Below are 21,756 nucleotides of genomic sequence, written 5' to 3'. Positions count from 1 at the left end.
GCTTGATAGAAACAGCGCAGCTAGTAGTTCTTTAAGCGGGTGCACAACTTTTGCGCTGACATTTTGTTCTTCAAGTCAATAAATGAAAAGTTAGCTAACAAGTCTTTAAAAATTACTAATTTTGGTGAGCGAAAAAACTTTGCAGATTAGCATAGGCGTCTCTCAAGAGCTTTCAGTTGGTTTTGCTGAGCTACGGGGAACCGCGATGTCAGTGCACGTTAAAGAACCCCAGGTGGTCGAAATTTCCGGAGCCATCCCCTACGGCGTCTCTCATAGCATGAGTCGCTTAGGGACGTTAAACCTCACAAAACCAAACCAAAGACACTTGATAAACTTACGTAACATATAGTTGGGATACGCGGTATGCATATATAACGAAGTAGTTTCTGTTGGCTTCCGCAAGAAAAAAACTGAGGATAATACACATTTGGAGTACTGGGGCAACGATCAAATATGTTTATATTAGTATATTTGAGGTTTCTGTGGCGAAAAACATCTGCAAATGCAAAATTCTAATGAGAACAAAAAAAAAAGGGGGGGGGGCGTAAAAGTAAAAGATGTGGGACTCTGGAGAGGGTCCGCGTAAAAAAAAAAAAAAAAAAAAAAAAAAAAAAAAAAAAAAAAAAACCTTAACAATGGGGTGCATGTGTCGCTCTCGAAATCGACATGACGACTGGATTTACGATCCCTATAACTCGCGGAGACACCAACTCTATTCGAGACAAGCACGACCATTCTTTGAACTTGACTGATGCTTCTTCCACTTATTTAAGCTTTAAAAGTAATTAAGGCTAACGATTACACAAATTGCGCTTCCCATTTTTTCTTGCAATTACACGCGGCCTTCTGCAGTAATTGCCTGCGGCAGAGTGCGGGAACAGATTGTTCTAGACGCTGCCGCACTTCGACATTTACCAACATGCGTTGCTCCGCTCGCGTCAGAACAGCTTCCGCTTACAGAGGAATCAATAATGTCACCCGGGTGTGCAGGCGCGGACGAACAGGTGCTGTTTCGGTGACGTCATCCCGATCTTTTTTCCGACGCACTTCTTCGTCCCAATTTCTAGAGAGCACGGTATAGCTCGCGTTCTATAGCTTACCAACGCACCGTAGGCGCCGTTCATGCTATATATATATATATATATACGAAGCGGGCAGTGGCGCGGGGCGGAGTGCTCGCGCTAGGCCCGCTGGCCATTAAAGCATATGTCATCATCATGTCATCACGTCGTTCTTTTTCTGTTGTGTCGCCGTGCTCCATCGCTTGCCATATGCCACCACGCAACAATATTGTTGCAAATAGTCTATTTTGCAGCCAAGTCTATAATACTTACTTAAGGCGAAAACTTTACTTGAGTTTTGGTCAAAATCACGCGTGGGCGAGAATTGTCCGCAGGATTCGGCGGGATAAACAACAGCCAAAAGCCGATCGAAAAATAAAAATAGAAAGATAATAATGAGTAAAAACATTAATAATAAACAACAGAATTTGCCGTTACTGCAGCTAAGCAGGGTTAACGTAAGACAACGGCCAGAATATTCAAGAACATTGCCAATGGAAAATAATTTTCACTCTTAATCTAGTTTGGCATACATTCCAGTCACACGTTGAACTTTTTGTCAAGTTCTACTTGTTACAGGATGTAATCTCAAACCAGGTTCAAAGCTGCAGCAGGGACGATAGAACGGCTTAGTCGTAAGGATGGTAAAAAAAAAACCGCTTAGAATCGTTAGTGATATGGATACCGTTGGAGGTCGCTTCTTAGAAAAGGTCTCTTCAACAACAGTTTTGCTGCATGAAACGTCCATGTTTTTGGAATATCATCTTAGACTGCTCCATTCTTGAGATACGCTTGAACGTCACACGTCGCAATCACTTTATTATATGTATAGATAAGTTTCATCGATATCTAGGAGCCAAGCATTCCTGTAATTAAATTCAAGGATGTCGTTCGTTTTGGCTCCATCCCAGTTCCGCCGCTTTGCGACTAATGAATCTCAGCGGACTGGAATCCCCTTGTCGTAAATGCGTACTAGTGCACATTAAGCACACTTTCCTGAAAGTTTACTCAAGTCACATATTAATGAAGTACCGTTGGGCTCGCATGTATAGGCAAAATTGGCAAACAAATGTCCACTGACCAGGAAACAAGTATGGAAGAGCACTGACCAACGGCTGGTAAGCCGACCCAATGTTTCGACAAGTTTCAGCCCTTGTTCGTGCGTCTTTCATACTGTGTAACCATCTTTCTCTCTCAAGGTGTGTTGCTGGGTGACTTGGTGACTGATCATGGTAGAAGAAAATAGCGCAGGAGACTGGACAAGGAAGTAGACAACACGAGCGCCGACTAACAACTGAATGTACTCAAAGCGTGGGCGTGTGAATACACTGAAGTTAGTCGGCGCTTGTGTTGTCTACTTCTTTGTCCCGTCTTCTGCGCTATTTTCTTCTACCATGATCATTCTCTCGTTCTACATTAGACTAACATAAGCACTTTTACGGATAGCGACGCTAAGGTGGCTGCGCTATGCAAGCAACTAGAAATTTTCCACCGGCCTTTTTATCCTTCGCTTATTCATCTTACCTGCAACTCACGCCACAAAGAGGAATCCGCACCTGTGTACCGTGTGATTCCAGGGTGCGTTAAAGGGACTCTGATAACCAATTGAAGTGGATCACTGTTGATAGATCTGTGGATAGTGTCGTTGGTCTACGGCGCTATATAATGACAAAGAGGTCGCGTTTACCGAAAATGAAGCTGTTTTGTTTTAGTCAAGACGACAAACGAAATACCGATGCATTCATCGTCGGTCGCTTTCAATAAGTCCAATGAGGACCCGAGATCCATCCAAACGGTAGCAACGAGTTATATTTGGTGAAAAGGAGGGTCACAAGATTCAATCGCACGCGGTAATAATATTAAGTTTTCTCGTCAATAATAGATTCTTTGCAAATGAGAACATTTTGACAGTCCCGCATCCCAGACATAGCAAGACAATCAGTGCCCAGTCACTACCCCCCCCCCCCCCCCCCCTATTTCTAATCCACACCAGTTCTCATGGTGTGCCTATTTGGCCTCGGACCAGTTCGTCGACTTCCCCAGGCGTATTCGGATCGTTCCCTAGGCAACTAAACGTAATTGGTTCAGTAAAGTTAATCTTCCATTTCTCTCAAAACCGACGTGTTGCTGAGATAATTTATTATATTTAGCTTCTAAAACTGACCTCTTCAGTTACAATGGCTTCAACTTAATTGTAACAGGACAGTCACTCAACAATGGCCAGCTTTTTTGACAGGTGGTCGGTATTCTTTTCTCTGCTCCTCAGGTGCAGCCCTCCCGAGGAGTATGCGGTATACCTTCGCCCGCAGTCCGTATGGACTCAAACGCCCGCAGGTAAGCTACGCGCTGCTTTAAAGAGAGGTTAAAAGGTCATCACAGTGACAATAGGCATAGGTTAAAAGTGCAATGTTCTCTTTGTGACATCGCAGCACGAGTCACTTTAAAACTCTATCTCAGTATATATTCATACGAAAGTCAATCTTGTGAAATATAAACAAGCTTGCGCGCTCAGATTGTGTGGTATCTGAAATCTGTCGCAAGGGCGTTTTTTTTTTTAATCTAAACCAGCTACACTCAGCTACACCAGTGCAAACAAATCCATTGTAGGTATAGGAGATTTCCTACACTGGTGTAGTTAGTGTAGGTTAAACAAATCGCCTTTCAATGACAGCACAAGGCAAATCTTTTTCGCACCCAGTTCAGCACAAAATAACCGTGCACAAGAACACTCTGAAGACAAAATGCACTTGAAAAACAAGTGACGAAAGAAACACTATAAGGTTCCGGAAATAAAGGTCACCAACGACACTCTCACAAAACGCCTATCATACCGAATAAACATTTTCTTATGTGGAGCGCTCTCTTAATCAGAAGCACTTTGGCTACAGGTACTAAATGTGTTCGGTGTATTAACATTGCCGTGAATTATCAACAAGCGCATTTTTTAAGGAAAGTTGTTTATGAACTCAATTTTTGCATATCGTAAACTACTCCTATAACTATCAATATATCCACAGGTCTTTCCTCGGGATACCCGTAGTTTTTTTTTGTGTGTGATTATTGTTTTTGTTACTCAAGAAATTTGCAACAACACTCAAGAATTTTACACGCACAGCGGCGGTGGTGCAGTGGTGGAGGTACGTTTCACTACTTTCCCAGAGTACCCGGATTCAATACCGACCGCAGCAGTTGCATTTCGATTAAGGCGAAACGAAGAAGCGCACGCGTACTGTGCGATGTCAGTGCTGTTGTTTACTGGGAGGCTTAGCGCGGAACAGACAAGGACAAGAGAGGCACACAGGACGAGCGCTAAATTAGCGCTCGTCCTGTGTGCCTCTCTTGTCCTTGTCTGTTCCGCGCTAAGCCTCCCAGTAATCATGTCTTACCAACTAGCCCAGAAATAGCGCTCGTCCTGTGTGCCTCTCTTGTCCTTTTCTGTTCCGCGCTAAGCCTCTCAGTAATCATGTCTTACCAACTAACCCAAAACTCTACTTTGCTGTTGTTGTTGTGGCTGTAGGAAGAAGGGAAAGAAAATGCACGGGCCTGCAACTGGCTCTGTAGCTGAGCCACCTGCGCTGCCTCTTGCAGAAAGAAGATAAAATAGATTAAAAGATACCCAGGTGGTGGAAATTACTTCCTAGCCCCCCACTACGGCTCCTCTTTCTGTCTTTCCACTTTCACCACCCTCCTTCCTCCCTTCTCTTACGACGTGATTCAGATGTCCATAGAACAAGTGTGACAGATACTGCTGCCTTTCCCTTCCTGTGAACCAATTTATTATTTATTTAGAACTTTACCTAATAGTTTCTTATGGCAGCCTTATCTATTCCGTGCCAGCGAAGAAGAAACTTTAAAAGAAAGATTTTGCTGTGCATTGCAAGATTGGACCATTCCTGTAAAGGCCGGTGTAGGCACGCGGTAACGTGGCGGACACGATCAAGTACCAGCCCAGGTCGCAGTGGTTCCTTTTGCATTTATAGTAAAAAGGCGCCTCTCGTAGACACCTGACACGAGCCATTAGAGAAGGGAGAAAGGTGGGAGTGAAAGTGGAAAGAGAGAGGGAGGAGCCGTAGTGGGGGGCTACGGAGTAATTTCGACCACTTGGGGGTCTTTAACATGCGCTGAAATTTGCACAGCACACGGACGCCACTTCGTTTTCGCCTCCATCGAAACGCAGCTGCCGTGGTCGGGTTCGAACCCGGGAACTCCGACACAGTGGTCTGGCGTCTTGCCACTGCACCACCCCGGCGGGGCACTTCTCATGTGTTATAATATAGATTCTACCTAAACGCCGACAATGCTGTTTTGTCATGGTGCGCAGGACATGTCGAACTGGGGATGGCGGACAACAAAATTTGTGGCTCGCAAAGGATGGAAGTGGTACCTCCTGCACCCCGTCTTGGCCAGACTTACCGCCAACTTCGCACCATCGGTGGGCAAGAAATTATTACAGGAACGAAGTGTAGCGACATATCCGATGGGCATGTTTTCAATATGTCGCAGTCATAGCGTGCGGCTGTCGATGTTCTTCGCCCCATTATAACCAATTCCACCGAGAATTGGAAAACAGTGTTATACCCTACCTAGGTAGCGCCGTCCTCAGAAGCACGAAGCCTGTGTTTTGTGTCATTCCGAACATATATGTAATTGCAGCAAGACTCTAGCAGCTGCTCGTCTTAAAAGAAGACAAGCCGCGTGCGTACGAGTGTGCGTGTGCGTGTGCGTGTGCGTGCGCGTGCGCGTGTGCGTGTGTGTGTGTGTGTGTGTGTGTGTGTGTGTGTGTGTGTGTGTGTGTGTGTGTGTGTGTGTGTGTGTGTGTGTGTGTGTGTGTGTGTGTGTGTGTGTGTGTGTGTGTGTGTGTGTGTGTGTGTGTGTGTGCGTGTGCGTGTGCGTGTGCGTGTGCGTGTGCGTGTGCGTGTGTGTGTGTGTGTGTGTGTGTGCGTGTGTGTGTGTGTGTGTGTGTGTGTGTGTGTGTGTGTGTGTGTGTGTGTGTGTGTGTGTGTGTGTGTGTGTGTGTGTGTGTGTGTGTGTGTGTGTGTGTGTGTGTGTGTGTGTGTGTGTGTGTGTGTGTGTGTGTGTGTGTGTGTGTGTGTGTGTGTGTGTGTGTGTGTGTGTGTGTGTGTGTGTGTGTGTGTGTGTGTGTGTGTGTGTGTGTGTGTGTGTGTGTGTGTGTGTGTGTGTGTGTGTGTGTGTGTGTGTGTGTGTGTGTGTGTGTGTGTGTGTGTGTTTAAACGCATTTATCACACCGTTTAGATAGGCAGCCTGTTTTTGTCGAGTCGTCCACACAATTGTAAAGAAGATTCGAGTCGAACGCTCTGTTAACTGGTCGTGGCTTCTTTCGCTGCCTACCGGTAGAGATACTGGCTTTTGAGACGGGCAAAGTAAACCATGACCTTTATAAATATGCATCTGCGGCATTGATCATCTGCGACATTAAAGGTCTCTGTTCGAGCGCACCAGACAAATGCGTGGACGTCGGTAATGCTACATTGATTAGGCCAAGAGCACGTTTTTAAGCAATTTTAGAGGCAGTTTAGCCGTTCTAATTTTAGTTCTCTCTCGGTCACTTTTTTTTTTTTTTCACTTGAAATTAAAATGCGAAAACTTGAATCATCATAGTCTCTCTGGTAGGATGAGAGAACCAACCTAACAGTTTATTCGGAGTAGTAGTAAATGCTTGTAGAATCCTAATTTCAAGCCATCTTATGACCCTTCTGACATTGCAGCTCCTTCCTGTGTTCTACGCCACGTACTCGTCGATGTTTGTGGCTTGGCTCTTCGGCTGGGAAGTATTGGTCTTGTTCCTGGGCCAACACGCCGCATTCTACGCCGTCACCTGGTTTCGGAAGCCCATACTGTGCTACGCGGTCGCATTCGCGATACACTTCCAGAAATTCGTCATTCCATACGAGTGGGAGGAGGTAAATCTCATTGATAATTCTCTTCTTCGCGCCTGAAACTAATTCTTAAAATCCAGTTTATAATTCTGCTAGTCGTTGCCGCTACAAAGCTTCAGAAAAAGAGGTATTAAAATAACGCATTCATTTCCACTGTTCCACAAGAAATGGACGGTATAAATGCTGCTTTCTTTAAAAGGTCCAAACTTTTAATAAGAATGTGACTGCCTTTAGGTATTTTGGCCCTGAGGCTACATTAGGGACTACGGCGCACGCCAGGTCAAAGGCAGAATTCTTCCACTGGTTCGCTAATTAACTTTTCGTTTTATTTTAGGAGCTTGTTCCCTATATTATAGCCAAGAAATGTTTCTATTTGAAAATTACGCGCGCTTTACAAGGTCCGAATATGTCAGCTTGGTGGGCGCCTTCACAACGCAACACAGGGCCAGAGGGCGCGTCTTGCGTTGATAGATCCGCCAATGCGCGTTACGAGGGCGGATTGCCAGCGAACCGATTGCGCGCACATTGGGTACCGGCGCAGCGGCTATCAGCGAAGCCGGGGTCGAAGCGATATTGCCGCTAAGCGTCCATCTAGATTTGCCAGCTAAGTGACGAAATCGCGCACGCTTTGTTACTGGGTAAAACCGCGACATCTTTAGGCCTCGTAACACGTGCGACAGTTTGTTTTAAGAAACAATTCTCAGCTGTATCATCATTCGGAGAGGAGCTCGGATTTTGAAAATACAACACCTCTAAAATTTTATGTTCAACGCTGCTGAATCGAATATGAAGAGAAAGCATTAGCTGCGGGTTCTTCTTCTTCTTCGTCTTCGACTTCTTCGCAGCTGTTTAAGGTCATTCGTGACTGCAGCCACGAACTACGCGACGGGCCGAAACCTGGCGTAGTATTTATTTCGCAATAAAGAGTTAATCAACGTATGTGGTCAAGTAGCGACCTATTTGGGGCATTCTGCACTTTACCTGGTGTCCTCCTATCCCGCATTATGGTCACAGCGCTAAAATAAATCTAAAGCCAGTTACCTTCTGCTTAAAATTTTGTGCAAAAACAGCACCCGGTAGGGGTACCACAGCCCAATCTTGGCAGAAAAGGAAACATCTGCTTTTTCAGGATTTTTGCCGACAGATGTAACAGTGTTCATTTGCAGCGATATGCTGCCTACAGCCGAAACCTGGCTGATGGACAAATAGATTTTATTTTGAACACCACGCATTTATTTTGTTGTAAGATGACGTCTTCACCTACCGCCATTTACTCTTTCTTACTCACGTACACCCTTGGCTATTATAGGAACAGCAGGCCGGAGGGGCATTACTCTGGCGCATATGTTTCAACGGTTCCTGACTTTTTCACACTCGGGTTAAGTTATTCTTAGCACAACAAGCCGAATCGTACTTAATTTGACCGGAATATTAGATCCGAGGACAAAAGGTAAAATCACTAACTAGCACATGAGTTCGTGGCGACGTTGTACAAGATCAATGAGACAATAACGACTTTTCCAATCTAGGCTAAAACGTTTGAAAAAAGACTGACCTACGCAAGATTTAACGTCCCTATATGTCGTAAAGCTATAAAGAGCGTCGTAGGGCCCCACATGCATTTAATCTCCTTGGAGTTGTTTAACGTACGTTGTCGCACAGCACACGAACGCCTTTTGCATTTCGTCAACATCGAAACGCGGCCGCCGTGGCCAGGATTGAGCAAGGACGTTATTGCAGGCTAGTTAAGAAATGCACCAACTAGTAGCGCCTTCTCTTTACTCTGTTTCTTGTGCCCCGTTGCTCCACGCTTAAAAAATACTTCACGATTGAGCCTTGGTGCTCCAACTCAGTAGCTCATCGACTGGGCCACCGTCTGGCGGGGCGAAGAGGAAGAAGGCAGAACAACTTGCACGCGTAACGCAGCTTGTGCAGTGAGTTTTAAAGTGTATTAGAGAGATTTAGTTTACCGTGATCCGCAATCCGCCACCGTGACATTTTACCGCGTGTGGGTGGGCGCACAAGCCGATTGGTCCCGACGCGGTAAGTCTGTGTGCCGACATCCAGTAGGCGGCGCCATCTATCGGCGTCAAGGGGATCTGGGCTTGCGCAGTGGAATGCGCGGTGGCGGATCACGGTATACTAAAACTCTCTATTGTTAGTTGCTACCGGACGCATTTGGCCTGCGGCGGAACATAAAAGGAAAAGAGTATGTATTTATGCTGTCTTGAAGCACCGCTAAGGGTGTTAATGCGTTTCCCTTTTTGTTATGTCTTGTTTTTACACAGTCATAAGATCGTGTAGTGATACGAAGATGTCATTTTAACAATTTAATCCACTTAGATATTGATTCAGTGCGTGCGAGATAGAAATGTACAGTGAGCCCTGTATATTGTACGTCCCTCGACACGCACACGCTGGTCAGCCGTGGATGAGACGGAACGACAGAAGGAGATTGGTTTGGTTCTTAGGGTTTAACGTCCCAAATCGGCTCAGGCTATGAGAGACGCCGTAGTGGAGGACTCCGAAAATTTCGACCACCTGGAGTTCTTTAACGTGCACCGACATCGCACAGCACACGGTCGCCTTGCTTTTCGCCTCCATAGAAAAGTGGCCGCCGAGACCGGGATTCGGTCCCGCATCCGTAGGCACTGTAGTTAAACGCCATAACCACTGCACCACTGCGGCGGGGCAGGCAGAAGGAGCACCGCCGTACCGGTAAGTTCGGCCCCTCTTGCGGACGCAAGTGAGAGTAAGCGCAGTGGAAACTGGGAGGGAAAGGCGAGATTGTGTGGTGTTGATTCTAGCAGAGGTTGCATCCACTAATGTTGCGCGAAGCCGCTGAAAGTTGCGCAGAGCGCATACGCGGCACACTTCCCGTTCATTTTAGAGCAGTGGGCGGCAGCGGGTAAGCATTGCATAGTCTTTTTTGGCAATGGGTCATGTGACTGACTCACTAAATCGGATTTACCTTCCTGTTTCCTTTCCATAGTATATGTATCCCAAGTATGGAATCATGCCATACCGGGCAGCCTTCGTCACATTCCACTGGAACCTGATGCGTGGAATCAGCTTCAGCCTTGAGTTCATCCGCTGCCAGCGGGCCAAGAAGGATGAAAGCCGCCGCCAGAACTGGCCGCCTTACTGGAAGACGCTCGCTTACTCGTTCTATCTGCCCACGGTGTACATGGGGCCTCCGCAGAACTACGACGACTTCTTGGTCCAGGTATTATACGTGTTTGTACATGCATGTCAACTCACCTCTACCAAGGTGCAGTTCGAGCTAGCTACCGTTCAGCTCACACGCTAATGAACACAAGGCAGCACCCAAAAAAATAATAATAATGAAACGGTCGCCAGTACAGCTCGAAAAGCAAGAGCACTAAGCAGTTTTTTTTTGTTTTTTTTTGTAGCTTAGGGTGCAGGCTATAATTCTGAGCAAGAGCAATTCAAGATATGAAGACTGGAATTCAAATTAGGGACTCTCTGGAGCACAATGTCTCATTTTACATTCATATTTTTATAAATATTTACCCTCACATCATCTCTGTGATGCGCTTGCGCGGAACAATATGAGTTTGTGCAACTACCAATACCTACCCTTATAAGTCGCATTCAGCGAGTAAAAACGTTGCCTAATAATACGAGCTCCGACTTTGTTCTCAGATAATGATCACACTATGCCCAACAATGAGAGGCACGAATACTGTTCGGAAGTAGCAACATTTTATACAAAGTTTGAATAAAACCTCAGAGCACCCGTGGAGCAGTCTTTTTCCCTACATTGCTCTATCTCTTCTAGCATAACCAGCTAGAACGTTCCTAGCTATCGCAATTACCACTTCAGGCGAAGTCTGATATCACGAAGAAATTGCCCGAAAGCATTCCTTCTTCGCAACCGCGGATACATAATGGGACGAGGATGTCTTCTGTAGTATCGTCTAGAAGCCTGTCGATCTTTTATCACGATGTGAATAGCACGAAGCGTAAAGGCTCAGCTGAACGACAGCACGAAAGGCGATCAAGGTGACAATACCAGAAGCTATAGATGCGCATTTTTCATTTGTCCATGTGAATCGATTGAAGAGAACTGTGAAATACTTTGGAGTTGAAGAAAGGTTGTAGATACCACTTACCTGCAATAATTCAGTTATTTAATCACGTTTCAGGGCCACTACATTTTTCATTGTTCACTGGCAAGGCTCCTGTCAAAAATGGCCCCGTATCGGCTCTGAAACATCAACTCATTACTTCGCCAGTGACCGCGAACTGTTAACAGTTACAATGTCTACATCTGCAAACTCGTTGAGCCATTTGGGACACGCTGTTCACGAGATCTTTTCCCATTACTGGTTGTAATCAATCCTATACACTTCCTGCGAGCTGCACGCATGGATTTTGAGAAATAAACTCCTTGAACTTCGCTTCCGCAGATGAACAAGCCAAGGCCAAGCTGCACGCTGCTAGAAATCGCTTCTTGCGTCGGAAGGATTCTGCGCAGCGGTGCACATTATCTTCTCATGGAGCTCATGACTCACTATTTGTACAGGTAAGTGGTTTCTCGAGGCTTACTATGGAAACAGGGGCCTCTCACGAATAAAGTAATAAACCCAGGTTTAACGCATAACTTTACAAAATTTTGAACACCTTTTCAGTTCAGTTCAGTCGTTCAGTCGTGTCCGACTCTTCGTGACCCTATGAACCATATCACGCACGCTTTCCGGTCTCTCACTATCTTCCTAACATCACATAACTTCATCTGCAGCGCCTCTAGGATGTCATTTTAGAACACCTTTTAGAAGCATGTTAATAAACTCCCCCTCACTCAGAAGCTGCTTTTCAGTCACATACATGCTTAATCAACTCAACTTGAAACCTCGGCGGTGATGCAGGCATTGCGAAATCAGGGGGTAGACGAGCCGTACGTGAAAGTGCTGGAAGATATATATAGTGGCTGCACAGCAACCATAGTTCTGCATAAAGAAAGTAACAAAATTCCCATAAAGAAAGGTGTTAGGCAAGGAGACACAATCTCCCCAGTACTATTCACAGCTTGTTTAGAGGAAGTATTCAGAGACTTGGAATGGGAGCAGTTAGGGATAAGGGTAGATGGAGAATACCTCAGTAATCTGCGATTTGCTGATGACATTGCCTTGCTAAGCAACTCGGGAGATGAACTGCAAATAATGATTGATGACCTAGACAGGAAAAGTAGAAAGGTAGGCTTGAAAATCAATATGCAGAAGACTAAGGTAATGTTCAACAGCCTCGGGAAGGAACAGGAGTTTACATTAGGTAGCGAAATACTGGAAGTAGTAGGCGAATATAACTACTTAGGACAGGTAGTAACCGCAGATCCGGACCATGAAAAGGAAATAACAAGAAGAATAAGATTGGGATGGAGCGCATTTGGCAAGCACTCGCAGATTATGACTAGCAGCTTACCGGTATCGCTCAAGAGGAAAGTATACAACAGTTGCATCTTGCCTGTACTCACCTATAGGGCTGAAACGTGGAGGCTAACCAAGAGAGTTCTACTTAAGTTGAGGACAACCCAGATGGCTATGGAACGAAAAATGGTAGGGGTAACATTAAGAGATAAAAAGCGTGCAGAGTGGGTCAGAGAAATAACTGAAGTTACCGACATTCTAGTAGAAATTAAGAAGAAGAAATGGACATGGGCAGGACATGTAGTGCGAAGAGAGGATAACCGATGGTCGCTGAGGGTAACAAACTGGATTCCAAGGGAAGGAAAGCGTAGCAGGGGGCGGCAGAAAGTTAGGTGGGCGGATGAGATTAAGAAGTTCGCAGGGGTCAAGTGGATGCAGCTAGCACAGAACCGGGTTAAGTGGAGAGATATGGGAGAGGCCTTCGCCCTGCAGTGGGTATAATCAGGCTGATGATGATGATGATGATGATGACATGCTTAATCGGGCTGTCGGACACTGACAAGAAAGTTAATAGTTTACAAAGAAGACATTAACCGTCGCTTGAACAGCACGTTCCACCTCAGCGGACCGGGTCACCAAACAACGGCCATGCCACATCAGCTGGTTCCCCAGAGTTTCACTTTTAGAAGATATTCCGCAATTTCCTATGTTGTACTGCTATCATTAACCTGGTCCTATGAGAATTTGTACCATCACGTGACCATCTTCTGATAAAACATGGTAGGTTTCCTTAGTAATTAATAATTGTTGGCATGGACATGTCATCGACTGTAAAATTACAGTAGTCGCCGCAGCTTCCCCTGTCTGCACTTTGCACGATTGTGATTGAGCAGATAAAGTTGTTGAGCTAGTTGGTTTAAAATTTTCTTTGTTAATTAAAAACTTCGTACACAGCTTTTAAATCCACATTCACGTAAAACTGAGGGCAGCATGTAATGACAACTAATGCGATTCATTAGATCTACGTCGCCTTATACCCATCATGTGAACGTCACTTTCTAAGCAGCGCTCGATATAGTTACTTGACTAACGTGTTATTGATATCAGCAGCGCTGCTAATTCGAAGCGCGTCAAGCAGGCAGGCTCGTCTCATAGCAAAAGTAAGTAAACTGTTCCATTCCAAACCATCTTTTAATGATAGTTTTTGAAAGCGGCACATCACCGCGTTCGGGCATTTGACCGACGGCCTCGCTCCCTTCAAAGTCATGATTACTGTTCGCAGTTGCATCTTTTCTCAGCAATCGACCTCACGGTGCATGTTGCCTTAACACACTGACACTTTAGCCCTGCCTCACAAGATGTATGGCCTTACTCATTTTTCGGAATTCGCAACATCTACCATCGCCGTATGAAAATTTATCCCCGCTTTGCGAATCATACAAAACTTGTCTCATACCTTGTCAGAAATAGTCGGGTGACGGGGTTTGCCTGTCATGCAGTGTAAAACTGCCCTTACCGAGCCCTTAAGTACTAAAAATATCTCTGAAAGTGAAGACAGGAGTTCTTGCCTTACACAAACATATAGACCTTAAGGCATGCCATAAAAGCTTTATTTCTTGGCTGAGAAACAGCACTCTATTGGCTGGTTACTTTCAGTGAAAAACGACTTTGCTTTTCTCACCTCCGTCCCTAACCTCACTTTTCCCTTCTCCCATTCTGACCTTACAGTGCAGCAATCTCCAAGCAGCCCATGGTAGTCGCGACACTGGACAACACCAGTATCGTGGGCCTCGCCTTGGCCCTCTTGTTCTCCTTCTATGTGCGCTACTTTTTCACCTACGGATTTCCCGGGGCCCTCGGCCGCGCAGAAGGCTTCGACGTACCGCCGCCCGGAAAGTGCATCGCAAGGATGTCCCCGATGCTCTTTCTTCTGGAGGTTAGTGTCCCGAGTGGATTTCTGCCCAGGGCCTACACTGCGTCCGCATAACACGTTAAAAGTACATTGCTGAATTACATGAGTTTATCACATGAATGTCAAAAGAGCAGAAAGCCAAAAGAAAAAGGGAAACGGCCTAAATGGTATACTGTTGCTACGAATACGGAACAGATGTTGTTAGCGATAATTGCGACGCAAGTTTTAAGTAACCAGTTGCTGCACGCCGCAATAAACATGTTTTAGCCTGACTTCACAGCAGTCGCTTTAGGTAGTATAGAAAATGAAGAGACTGCGTATTTGCGGATAATAAAACATATTGTCACATGCTCTCCCTTGCAGGCACTTCGACCGAGGCATGCACCTATGGATAACGAAGGTACGCATCTGAACTACACATCCCTCAACTATCATATGAAGTCTTGTTAGCGATACACATGCCGCTATCGGAACATGCGCATTCATTATTGATTTTTCTCGCTAGAAACCTCCGCGAAGTTAGTTCCTTGCGTTGTCAGAATTATAATATTAATAATAAGGACGCACGACCTGTGTGCGATATACGGCATTACAATCCTGAGAGATACTGAGACAAAAACTATACTTCTTTGTTTCCCGCTCCTGAAAATTCCTGTGAGATTTTCGAATGTTTCATACCAATGCATTAGAAGATTCATTCTGCAGGGCTGCGAGCGAGTTTTAACACAAATGCTTTATACTAAGAGCACCCTATGTTTACTTCGGCGTATATTAAATACACATTAATTAAAGATTCTAGAGCCTTTATAAATATATGCAACGCTAGATAAAGTCTAATAAATCTTAAGCCTAACGTGAGTGCGTAAGTGCAGTTAATCCTCAGCCTAAAGGTTGCAAGGTCAAATAAAGTAATACGTTGGTGCTGAACGCGAATTGGCCGTAATTTCACCTTCCCAATTGTAATTAGCTTGATTAATATTAGCTGATGCTTAAGGCCTATACTAAGCCCATAATGCCTGCAAGATTATTGGGGCGTTGGTGGCGCTGCAACACCTCAGTGTAAGATGCTGGAATCTCGACGGCGATTAGCTCCTTCGAGTTCGATCGCGATTGAGAATCCCTAAGTCTGTCGACTCAATAGCCTCTGAAAGTGGCCGCGTGACAGGAGCATAAGCTAGGTGACCATGGCTAGGCTTATTATGATGATAATGACGACAGTGACAAATGGTATTGGCAATATGGCAGTGATACTGGCGTTAGTTGTCATGGACCCCGCGTCTCAGGCGCATATCATCTCGTTGCAAACGTGTCGCTGCACACGCAGGTACATCTATGAGCCCGTAGTTGGCGAAGGCAAACGCTTCGTCAAGCTGATACTCGGGGCGGCCGTGGCCTTCACTTTCACCTGGGCATGGCACAGCATGCTAACAAGAGACGCCATCTGGTGCTCGCTGAGTGTGCTGGGCATCACCCTGGAGGTGCTGGTCGTTGAAATAGGAAGTGGCAGCCCATCAAGAACCTCGAGGTATGTGACTGCAGCTATACGCTGTGCTGTGGTGCAAATTAAAACACTAAAGCTGTAAGGCCGCGTGCTGCCGCTTGTGTGCTTCGCTACGTGCAAGCGCGTGAAGTTAGGGCACTGCATGCCCAGACAGCTGGGAATTGTGCGACAGTCCTTAAATTGCCGTGGCTTTCACTGCGACGACAGTCTTTCTGGCAGCTGCGTAATGCTTCTGAGTCCGTGATTGCGACCGCTCCAATAATAGGCCCACGGGTCGAGGTTCAGGTGCATTACAAGACTATCATCATCAGCTGCAGCCCGACTATTTTAATTGTAAGACAAAAGTCCTTCCGATGTGCCACTGAAAAAATTTATTTATTCAAAATACCTTGCAGATCCCAGTTCGTAGCATACAGTAAAGGGAGGGGGTAACGAACTGATAGAGACAAGAATTAAACATAAAAATTAGACGCCAACAAAACGCAGAGACAGTAAAATGAATTAACAGCTCCAAAACAGTCTAAAAACACAGTTCATAACATTAAAATTAACATGCGAAAATTTGATGAGAACTCGACGAAATTTAAAGGTGAGCATCGACTGAGAAAAAGGAAGGGGTTGTTCCTTCTCCTCTCCATTATTTTATTTGTATACGTGTTTCTTGAGCGAGTACGTGCCTTTAAATAAGCAAAAATAAATAATAAGTATATCCTATAATGCGAGCGTCCGCAGGAAATATGGTCATTCAGGTTTTTATGTCTGATGGGGCTTCTGAACGATACACACGCTCCTTGTTTTCCGAGTGCCTTGAGCTCCATGACGTGAGCTCCTTGACATAACAGGCAGAGTGAAGTTGGCGCCCAAGCCTAGACGTTATATGACGGGAAATTAACTCGTTGAGTACAAACAGTATACAACCGTCCTTACGATATGTTTTGGTCAGTGCAGAAGCAAAGTCCGCGAATTCAGATCTTGAATGTTATTTTCTGCTACAGAGTCGTTACCTGGCTTCACCTCACCGAATGCGAGTGGTCACGGCCTTGATTGGAGCCCCTCAATTTATGCTCACCATCTGCGCTTGCCTATTCCATCTCGCGGAATTGGACACTATCCTGGTGATCTGCAGGAAGACTGTGACAGGTATGAAGGGCGTTTGTCGCAGCATTATTATTCGGTGTTTGTGGCGTCTGCCCATCCATGTGACGAATAGCAACTGTCACCTAAGAATTGATTGTAACAACAGCGCCGAATAGTACGATACTGAACTGAGAGGAAACTGCCACTAGCTGCCTGACATGTAGAGGGAAGTTACGGGATCGCCTGCCTCACATATAGAGTGAAACTTACGGGATCTTCCCACTCCTTCAAGCATGCTTCGACATGAATCTCCGGGGCAGCGACCGGCCAGCGCGCGTCCTTGACGATGGGCCGCAGCGCAACCAGCCGAGAGTATATAAGGCAGACCGCAGCACGCCCGCAGCAATGCGCTCTGGGAAGATTCAGTCTTCCGGGCATCTCTCGCGGTCGCTCGCTTTGGGAAAGGTGCCTTTTTTTTTTTTTCACCAAGCCCGCGATCAACTCATCGTTTCTCCTCACCTATACGGCCGCCGCTAGCGATCAACTCTGCGACTACGACGCCTCATCGAACAAGAAAGCCGTGAGAATTCCTTTTTGCCACAGACTCTGTTAATTGAATATTGTTTTGCCTTTGTGTAAACCTTGATCCAGCTTAGTATTTTACGCTGTGATTTCTGCGTAACTCTTGCCTCTACTTACTATGTCCGGAATACTTGCTTTGTTACCTTTATAGTCTTCTTTTATCGCAGTGTTTGTTCATTCTCGGGCTTTCCTCTTTTCAGTTACCGAGTCGTCTTTTATCACTATCGTGTCGTGGCGTTTCTTCCTTCTTTTTTTGTTCAATTATTATGCAGTATAATTTGGACTACTAGCTATAAATATCCAATTGTTTTTTAAAAAAAGTGACTTTCTTGGACTTGTTCCTCAATCACACACTGACACACTTACTTCACGGGTTGACCGGACTAACTTTTAACTGTGTCCTCAAACCTTATAGACGTACGGCGGGTAACCGTAAAGGGGATCTCGCGCCTGTGTTGACCGTAAAGGCGGGGATTTGTGACAGAGACACATTAGAGGATCAAGCATATCTGATCTGATAACAAGAAAGCAGAGAAATGGCGATCAAGCACAGAAATTGGGTAAACTTCTACTTCGTACTTTCTTGAAGGAATGAAGAAGGGGGAGAAGAGAGGGAGGGGGGGGGGGCACGTTTTTCTGTTTTCTTGAAGGCATCTCCTAAATTTGTGACGTAATTTCAACGCAATAAAAAGGCCTCGTTCTCAAGAAAATCCGGCGGCTTCAGCGTACTGAGCGAAAACTCGCGATAACATTTCTGGCTGCGGTAGGTGGCATGCGGGTTACGTGAATAAGCACTGCCATGGTCAACGGGTTGTCGAACTGATAGCAGCTGCCTACCCGGCTAGCTCTTGTGATATAGGAATTGAATCCAGGTCCCTTGAATCTTGAGTCAACGAATACTGCACCTAAACTACGTATAGGGCCGTTCGTAATTGCAGCGAGGAGCATCCATTGAAGTTATTGGCGTGGGTACTTTATTACTGATCTATTTTGCATAGTGCATAGATATGCGCGTCTAACAGCGGTTTCCGCAGATGCGTTACGCGTCTGGGATTGAACAGTTACTTTTTTATGCAAGGTTTGTGGTAGGAGTGGGAACTGTCGCGTAGTTCCTTGGCACATTTTCCCTTTTTCTGTCATTGTGTCTCTTCATAAATACAACTTTAATCATTGTAAAATGAAATCAATATTTGCAATCTTTTTTCGTAAATATTGGGGTCACAAATGCTGCTTATCCCACACAACACAGCAAAGGTACAAGAAAAAAAAAATAAATATGAGTTCGGCTTCTCCTCTACATCTGTAACACCCGCCTCTAGTCCTAGAAGTTTAAATACCTTTTCTTGCAATTTTAAATCCCAGAAAAACCTTGCCACGAATCCAAAGAGAAAGATTGAAAAGACAGAGAAAGATAGTTAATCAATGACAATTTGTTTTCTTATATATCCTTGAAGGTTTCTAGACTACGCTAATTGACAGTGATCAAGCATAATACACGCTTCACACATAAGCAACTCATCAGCCGGCTGAAGAAAAAATACGTCCAACAGAATTCATGAAAGTGAGTGGTTTTCCTCATGGTTAATTCGACGTTTTAGTTCTTCTTCGGCATTCATATAGCCACACACAATCATGGTTGACAGTGCTCTCATATTTGACATATGAGAGGGAACTATTTGCATGCCGTTTGCTTTGAAGTCACCCTATTCACGAACACAGATGACAATATTTGCGCCTTTATCGTCATACTTGCCAACTTGCATAAAGCTTCAAGTTTTATTTTTCTTTTTTTTTCAGGTTTTCCGTTCCCACTTGTTCCTGTATTAGCTGTCCTCTACTGTGCATGTCACGCTGCCATGGACGCGGAGGAGTGGGAGGAGTCGGCAGCTACCAGAAGAAAACAGCTTCCTCATAAACTACACACAAAATAATTCACTGCTACTGGAACAGTCGGACAACTCGACTCATGTGATACCATCAGACGTTTCTTTCTCATCATAATAATAATAATAATTGGTTCACTGGAAGGGAAAGGCGCGGTAACTGTCTCACTCGTTTTCTGTGGACACCTGAACCGCGCCGTGAGGGAAGGGAGGAAGGTGGGAGTTAAAGTGGAAAGCGAGAAAGAGGAGCCGTAGTGGAGGGCTGCGGAGTAATTTCGACCACCTGGGGATCGTTAACGTGCGCTGACATCGCACAGCACACGGACGCCTCTTCGATGTCAGCGCACGTTAAAGATCCCCAGGTGGTCGAAATTACTCCGTAGCCCTCCACTACGGCTCCTCTTTCTCGCTTTCCACTTTAACTCCCACCTCCCTCCCTTCCCTCACGGCGCGGTTCAGGTGTCCACAGAAAACGAGTGAGACAGTTACCCCTTCTGAACTATTTGGGACTTCTTTACTATCACCCATGCGCACTCAAAATAGGCCTCATCTTTTTTTTTTTCTTTCAAGCGAACGGCATCTTGGTAGGAATCATACCCAGAAATGTTGCCCCCCCCCCCCCCCATCTCAAAGCCTGCTTCACTTCTACCGATGTCACATTATTTCGTGAATCGTAAACAAATGGCGGTTTCATTGTTAACACAGTGTCAGTTGCCATGGAAAGTAGAAGTGAGGGTAGTCTAGGAAGCCTCCATACGAACGTCGTTCTCAAGGTAGTGCAAAGGAAAGGCGCAGTATCTGTCACTCCTCTGATTTATTTATTTATAGGAAGGGAAAGACACCGCAACCGCGCCGTAAGGGAAGGGAGGAAGATGGGAGTGAAAGTGGAAAGAGAGAAAGAGGAGCCGTAGTGGAGGGCTACGGAGTAATTTCGACTCCTCTTTTTGAACACCTGCACCACGCCATATGGTAAGGAGGGAGTGAAAGGGAAAAATAGGCGCCATAGTGGAGGGCTCCGGAATACTTTTGACCACCCGAGGATCTTTAAGCAACAAATACGACCCGCTTTATTAAGTAATAAAGCCTGCACAGACGAGCTGCCTCCATACCAAAGCCTTTGCTATAGACCATTTTACGACCCTCGGAGAAACTGGTTTGACTGGGCTGTTAAAGGGGATGTCGTCAGCTCAAAGCCTTTGCTATAGACCATTTTACGACCCTCGGAGAAACTGGTTTGACTGGGCTGTTAAAGGGGATGTCGTCAGCTCAAAGCCTTTGCTATAGACCATTTTACGACCCTCGGAGAAACTGGTTTGACTGGGCTGTTAAAGGGGATGTCGTCAGCTCTTTCCTTTTCTACGAAAGCAGCCCAGCGTTCCAATATGGCAGCACCCTTCACCCTTCGGTAAAATCGTCTATAGTGGTGCCAACTCAAATAGGAGCGCGACCGGGGGCCAGATTTGGTTGACCAGCCACACTGTGCGCAAAGCGACTGCTAAATTTAGAGGGCCGCAGCCTTTTTCCGGACCCTAGCTTCCACTATTATTTCAATACTTCCTTCCTCCCTTCATTTACAACATGGTTCAAGTACCCAGCCAGAATGTGTCTCCTTTAATTTCTGCTAGACTGACTTATAACTTCACCAATAAACATAAACCATGGCAGTTTACAATAGTTATCTCAATCATCTGCTCATAATCGTTACAACGTGAAAGAAATCAATAAAATAAACGCTGAAACCAGTCTTGTGTCATCAGCGGATGAAGGATTTCGGGCCTCCGTCGCTTGGGACGGATGGCGGGGGGGGGCCCGCCGAGGGTGTTGCTCAGACGCAGGCCGGCAGACGTTGTTGGCCGGCGGCGTCACAGGCCAGCTGGATTGGCGGCTACCATGAAGCCCAGTATCCGAGCAGCGCAGCACGGTCTCCCGGAGTTGCGGCGTCAGATTTACTCCCCTCCAGGGAGAAAAAAGGCAGTCCCAGATTATGTTTTCAAGGGTCCCTGTCGAGTCACAGTTTATGCAGAAGTCTGATCTTTCTCATGGGAGCATATGACTCAACAGGAGCGGGTATCGGAATGTCCCAGTCTGAAGGCGGAGCCAGGCGACGGCCTGCCTGGAGTTTAGGGTAGGGGCTGCCGCAGCAGCCATCTGCCTACTCAGTCGATAATGCTGGAGAAATAAGATTTGGCACACTCTACGCTCCCGCTCCAAGTCCCTGATATCTGCTGCCGGCTCGGTGGTATATCCCTCGAGCCAGGGCATGGGCGGATTCATTGCCGGGAATGCCAGTGTGCGCCGGAGTCCAAATCAGCTGTACATTTCAGAGTTTGGTGTAATATTCGATTCGACAAGGGGGAATCAACCCACAACCGTAGCTTTTTATGGCAGTTTTGCTGTCGCAGACCACTGAACGCGCGTTCGTCTGCGCGCAGGCTAGAGCTATACAGCCACTT

At 45.9% G+C, this 21,756-nt stretch overlaps 1 protein-coding gene across 1 annotated transcript; it reads left to right on the top strand.

Moving 5' to 3' along the window:
* Positions 1–3,327: 3,327 nt before the first annotated feature.
* On the top strand, positions 3,328–19,400 carry LOC146175795 (protein-cysteine N-palmitoyltransferase HHAT-like; the record flags this gene model as incomplete). Its single annotated transcript, XM_084582158.1, is given in 12 exon segments — positions 3,328–3,395; positions 5,383–5,493; positions 6,788–6,982; positions 9,951–10,184; positions 11,392–11,507; positions 14,077–14,263; positions 14,265–14,284; positions 14,624–14,653; positions 15,579–15,751; positions 15,754–15,785; positions 16,757–16,901; positions 19,218–19,400. Coding segments are annotated over 12 exon segments (1,445 nt in total), but the record flags the coding sequence as incomplete, so codon positions are not given.
* Positions 19,401–21,756: the final 2,356 nt, after the last annotated feature.

This window comes from Amblyomma maculatum, chromosome 10 (genome assembly GCF_055883805.1).
Source record: "Amblyomma maculatum isolate TAMU_Amacu chromosome 10, ASM5588380v1, whole genome shotgun sequence".
Classification (NCBI taxonomy): Eukaryota; Metazoa; Arthropoda; class Arachnida; order Ixodida; family Ixodidae; genus Amblyomma; species Amblyomma maculatum.
This window is presented reverse-complemented; position numbering and strand designations above follow the sequence as displayed.